At 37.0% G+C, this 6554-nt stretch overlaps 1 protein-coding gene across 1 annotated transcript; it reads right to left on the minus strand.

The window, feature by feature from the left end:
• Positions 1–200: 200 nt before the first annotated feature.
• LOC114398703 lies at positions 201–1010 on the minus strand. Its single transcript, XM_028360868.1, has 2 exons — positions 654–1010; positions 201–545 (listed from the first exon to the last, which is right to left on the minus strand). Exons 1-2 carry the CDS (start codon positions 1008–1010, stop codon positions 201–203), a joined length of 702 nt encoding a protein of 233 aa, XP_028216669.1.
• Positions 1011–6554: the final 5544 nt, after the last annotated feature.

The following is a 6554-nucleotide window of genomic DNA, read 5'->3' on the forward strand; positions in this document are numbered from 1 at the left end:
TGGATAAGCAATCTGAAAAATTTTTAAGTCATTTTCTGCTTATCTCTTCAGACATAATTTTAACAACCCTTTTTGTTCATTACTAAACAAGCTGAAATCAATCACAATCACAAGCAAGATGTCCTAACTACATGCAAGAAAAGTTGGGTTGCCTCCCAATAAGTGCTTCTTCAACGTCATTATCTTGACGCATCATCCTGTTATCCAGGATCCAATAATGTTCCCACTTCAAGGACCTTCTTCTCAGGACTTCTTTCCTCCATCACATGAACTTTAAAATAGACATTCCGGTCAGGTGGTTCTTTATCTTCATGAAATAGATCAAAGTTGATTTTCTGATCTTCTATGCCCATTTGCAACATCTTCTTTCCCATATCTACTACACAACTTGCAGTAGACATAAATGGGCAGCCAAGAATGAGAGGAATATCAACATCCTCTTCTATGTCTATCACAACAAAATCAGCTGGGAATATAAGGTGTTTCACCTTCACCAAAACATCTTCAATCACTCCATATGGTCTTGCGATGGAGCGATCAGCTAACTGGAGGTTCAAGCATGTAGGTATTATCTCTATCTCTCCAAGTCTCCGGCACATGGAGAGAGGCATTAAGTTGATACTAGCTTCCAAGTCTATGAGAGCTTTTCCTACAGCAACCTCACCAATGGAACACGATATTATGACAACTCCAAGATCTTTGTGCTTAGGTGAAAGAATGTGTTGAATCACAACACTACAATTGCCTTCCACCACAATTCTGTCACTGTGGATGTACCGGTTCTTCTTTGTCAGCATATCTTTTAAAAATTTGGCATAGAGTGGCATTTGTTGAAGTGCTTCTCTAAAGGGTAAATTAATTTCCAGTTTCTTGAAGATATCAAAAAATATGGCCAAATGTCTTTCTTTCTCTTTCCGAGAAGGTACCAAAGGATAAGGTACTTCCTTGCCTTCATTTGGAGCAGTATCCTTCTTCTTGTCAATGTTTGCCTCACTCTTGCCTTTCCTCATCTCATCAACAAAAACTTTCTCTTTTTTTCATTTCATTTTTCAACTTTTTTTTTCTTTTTCTTTTTCTTCTTCTTTTATTCTTTCTTTTTCTTTTTCTTTTATTGGTGTCTCTTCTTCCTTATCATCTTCAGTCTCCTCATTAATTTCTTCAAGTTCTACAGAATCAAAAACAGATTCAAGTGCTGGCTTAGGTGCCAGCTATTGTTTATGTTCCTCCATCTTCTTTCCAGCTTCACTATCATCTCCTTGGATTGCCATTCTACTTCTAGTCATCACAGCTTTACATTCCTCCTTGGGATTTTTCTCTGTATTAGCTGTAAAACTTCTTGACGATCTATCTGCCAATTGCTTTGCAAGCTGTCCCACTTGGACCTCAAAATTCTTTATAGCAGACTCTATGCTCTTCTGATTGGACATAGAAACCTGCATAAACTAAGCTAAAGTCTCTTCCAGCTTCGTTGTGCGATCATAGAGACTAGGTCCTTGTTGTTGTGGCCTTGTGGATGGTCCACCTTGATCTCTATTGAACTGGTTTCCAGGGTGGTTCCTCCATTTTCCTTGCTGTTGATTATATTGTTCGCCATGTTGGAATCCAGAAAATCCTCCTACATTGAAATTGTTTCTGGGCTAATTTCCCATGTAATTGACTTCATGAGTGAGGTGTTCTTCAATAGGAATACAACATCCAGATTCATGAGCTCCCCCATAGATAGTACATCTTGCAACTTGCAAAACATAAGCATGTGAAGTATGTGCAGAATGAATTTGAGTTGGCAACTTACTTAGCGTTTCAGTCAAAGTTTCTAGTTGCTTAAACAACAATTTGTTTGTGCCAACAATGCATCTTGGGAGGTTAACTCCAATAAACTCTTTTTGGTAGGAATGTGAGATCTATCTCTCAAAATAGCAATGTCGCTTGCAGCCATATTTTCAATGAGATCCATTGCTTCTTCAAGGGTTTTCAATGCGGAAGCGTCTAATAGCTGTTTGGACTGCGATCTTAACCCATCTATAAAGATATTGAGTTGTATCGGTTCTGAGAATCCATGAGTGGGAGTCTTTCTCAATAAACCACGGAATCTTTCCAAGGCCTCACTCAAAGATTCATCAAGAAATTGGTGAAAAGAAGAGATGGCAGCTTTGCCTTCTGCAGTCTTAGACTCAGGGAAATATTTCTTCAAAAATTTCTCCATAATTTCATCCCATGTCTTAAGACTATTACCTTTGAATGAATGAAGCCACCTCTTGGCTTCTCCTAATAAAGAAAATAAAAACAAGCTCAGTCGTATTGCATCTTCAAGCACTCTAGCCAACCTAATAGTATTGTATATTTCTATGTAAGTGGGTAAGTGTGCATAAGGGTCTTCATTTGGTAATCCATGAAACAAATTATTCTGAATCAATTGAATCAATGATGGTGGATTAGTAATGGTTTGTGCTTGAACTTTTGGTTGTGCAATGCTCGTGAAAAATTGTGGCACATTAGAACTTGAATAATCTTCCAGAGTAACTCTTCTTGGCTCTTCAGCCATGATGTAGTATTCACTAGGATCTAAATGAGAATCTTCTGCAATAGGAAAACTAGAAGATGCCTCAAAAGATTGAGGTTCTTCCTCTGGAATTGCTGCTACCTCTAAGTCCGGCAAAACATTTCTAATTCTCTCTTGATTGCACCTTCTACAAGTAGCGTTAATCTCCAAATCAATGGGAATCAAAGCACCTGCAGAAGATCTTCCTTGCATACAAGAATAGTACAACAGTTATCCAGTTCAAAAGAACAGTGAAAGTACTAAACTACTATGTTAGTCAAAAGATTCAAATTTTTTTTTGAAAAAGTAAAATTAAAAAATGCTGCAAACTGAACTAAACTCTACTAACAGTTTAGCCAACTCTACCGTAGTTACTTTTTGTGCATTTATGTCTCAAGGAAATTTCAATGGGGGTTTACCGGAAAGCGCACTGAATCGTCAAGTACTTAAAATTAAAATGGATGAGTCCGAGTATTAAACACAGGGAACTAATGTTAGCCTGAATAAAGTTCAGAATCGAAGCATTGTTGAGAGAACATGTATAAGTGATAATTTCAAACAGAACTTAAACTAAACTTTATGCTAAAAACTATAAAATGCAAGGTAAATAAAATGATAGCAGTTGGTAGATATGTTGGGTCTTTCTAACAAACAAGTTGATGCATAGAAATATATTTCTCTAATCAATCATGCTCTTGTGTTCTATGTTGTAGCCTAAATTACTAAACCTTCGATCCCTCGTCAGGCTGAATATCCAAGCTTCGTGCGCAGATCCCTCATGTAAGACTACACTCGATTTAGACAGCCCTCTTAGGTTTAGACTAACTTAAACTGAGTTTCGTCCGCAGATCCCTCATGTAAGACTAGACTCAGCTCAAGTAGCTTACGGATGTTTAGCCTAATTTAGCCTAAGCTTCATCCGCAGATCCCTCATGTAAGACTAGGCCTAAACTAAACAACATTATTGTAACAACATAAATAAAACCAAAACTTAACCCGCAGATCCCTCATGAAAGGCTAAGTTTCAATCTTGCTTCAATCAAGTTCTAAGGCAACAGTACATTTCCCAATGCTAAAGTCACCTAATTGTGGACACAAATGGGTGATCAGACCAAAAGCATACAAACATTAAGCATTGAAGGAAGCATTGAACACAGAAAACATAATCAATTAGATATTAGGTATTTACATCAACTATTAATTAGAAATCCCCAACTAGGGTGGTTAGCTAGCCATTACAAAGAAACCCTAACAATAAATGTGATTAAAAGAAAAGAATGATAGTTCCTTACACAAGAAGGGGAATTCCTCCTCCTCTTCTCAGCATCCCGCACTCACTCTCTACTCAATAATCTCTCTCAAATGACAAAACCTAGGCTTCAATGCACAAGCTGCTCCTCTTTGTTGCTTCCAGGGCTCTTTTCCCGAAATAGGCACTGTGGCTGTTGTAGAATTCTATGCCTTGGGCATTGTCTACCCTAATTCTGCCCAAAACAGGCTTTATCTGAAATCACGACATTGCGCTTAGCGCTACCCTCGTGCTTAGCGCGAGTAAGTGAAATTGGGCTTAGCGCCAGTCTCGAGCTTAGCTTGGCTAAAGGCACCTGATGCGCTTAGCGCACTGACCTCGCGCTTATCGTGCGGCTTTGATGTTGATGCTCTGCTAGATTCTCCTTTGCGCTAAGTGCACTGAAGCTGCGCTTAGCGGTGGATAAGCGCTTAGCCCAACTACTGAGCTTAGCCTAACTGCTACTTTCTGCAATTCAAAACATAGCCTCTTTTTCACCTGGAAATGCACAGATTTCATCATTAAATTCAATGGAAATATTATAGAGACAGTGTTAACCATAAAAGAAGATTTATTTACAAAATTTACTCCAAAATAACCATAAATTGGGGAACTGTGCAGGCTTTGGAAAATGATTTCTATACCAAAGTTAGTCGTATAAAGCGACTAACACTCACATTCTTCACAGTGTATATTATCTTAAAGTTGTTCTTCTTACTCTCATCTGTGAACCATGTATCAAGTCTGTTGAGAGCAGCTTGAGAACACTCTCCTTGCTTCCTCTTAGAGGACTTGGCTTTCTTCTGAGCTTCGAAAGGGTTACTCGCCATCTTTAGAAGAGAAACAAAGGGTTTGACGACAGAAAATGTTAGGGTTCAAAAATGGTGATTGGAGGAGGTGTTGGTGTGACTTGTGAAGGGGTTAGGGTTGCCTTTTATAGAGAGATAGTGGCGTTCTGGTTGGCTGAGGTTGGTGGCAGGAGTAATGGAGGTTTGATGAGGTGAAGACGAAGAAATGTAATTGATTAAATGCAATAGACACGCAAGTAATCAATTAAAATGACATAGTAATTGATTAAAATGACACTCTTTTTCACTTAAAACCAAAAGGTGCTATAAGTAATCGATTAAAATGCAATTGTAATCGATTTAATATGGCAAAAAAAGTCCCCCTGAGGCCATGGTAATCAATTAAAACGTTAAATAATTCATTAAAACAGAACAAAATCCACACAAAACTTATACTTGAAGGCATGTAATCGCTTAAACAGATAGGTTATCGATTAAAACAAATAGTTTTAAACAAAAACACCTCAAACATGAAAATGGTAATCGATTAAAATAGAAGATTTTGAAAAACTTATCACACACTTAACACACAGTAATAGATTAAAACAATGAATAATTGATTAAAACAAAGAGAAATAACAAAATCAAGAAGAAAAGCATGTAATTTTCTTAAAAACAAGTGAGTAAACACACACGTCAACAAACTAAGACATATCAAGAAAGATCAAGAGATATGGATTGCAATATGCAATATATAATATGCACTAAACAAAATGTCATTCTATGCTAGAACCATTTAATGAAGAAGAAACTATCTCTAGCAAGTGGTTTAGTGAATATGTCTGCTAGTTGATGCTCACTATCTATGAACTCAATGCAGCAATCACCTTTTAAAGCATGATCTCTAAGAAAATGATGCCTTATTTCTATGTGTTTTGTCCTAGAATGCATGACGGGATTTTTAGTTAGATTGATTGCACTTGTGTTGTCTCATTTTAGAGGAATGTGATCAAGGTTTATTCCAAAGTCTTCTAGTTGTTGCTTCATCCAGAGACTTTGAGCACAACAACATCCAACTGCAATATACTCAGCTTATGTAGTGGAAAGTGCTACACAAGCTTGTTTCTTGCAATTCCAAGATACAAGAGAGCTTCCTAATAGGTGGCATGTCCCACTTGTGATTTTTCTATCTAATTTTCAACCTGCAAAGTCAGAATCGGAAAAGCCTGTAAGATTTAAGGAGGTACCTTTGGGATACTACAAACCTACATTGGTTGTGCCCTTAAGGTACTTAATGATCCTTTTGACAACGGTTAAGTGAGATCCCTTAGTATTAGCTTGATACCTTGCACACAAGCAAACACTAAGCATGATATCTGGTCTATTAGCATTTAAGTTGAGAAGTGATCCAATCATACCTCTATATCTTGACTGATCCACTGATTTACCTTTCTCATCTAAGTCAAGGTAAGTTAAAGTTTCCATTGGAGTAGATTCTTCTTTGCATTTTTCCATACCAAATTTCTTAATTTGTTTTGTACATTACTTGGTTTGACTTAGGAAGGTTCCATGTTTCATTTGCTTAACTTGGAGTCCAAGGAAGAAGTTCAACTCTTCCATCATAGACATCTGAAATTCTTTCTACATACAACTGGAAAATTTCTTACACAAAATTTCATTAGTAGCACCAAATATAATATCATCAACATATATTTGAACAATTAACAACTCACTATTTACTTTGTTAATAAACAATGTTTTGTCAACTTGGCCTCTGGTGAAAGATTGTTCAATTAGAAAGCTTCTCAATCTATCATACCATGACCTTGGTGCTTGTTTCAAACCATACAGAGACTTTTCCAGTCTATATACATGGTTAGGATGTTCATAGTCCACAAAACCTAGTGGTTGATTTACATACACTTCTTCAATGAGACCA

Source organism: Glycine soja, chromosome 19 (assembly GCF_004193775.1).
Source record: "Glycine soja cultivar W05 chromosome 19, ASM419377v2, whole genome shotgun sequence".
NCBI lineage: Eukaryota > Viridiplantae > Streptophyta > Magnoliopsida > Fabales > Fabaceae > Glycine > Glycine soja.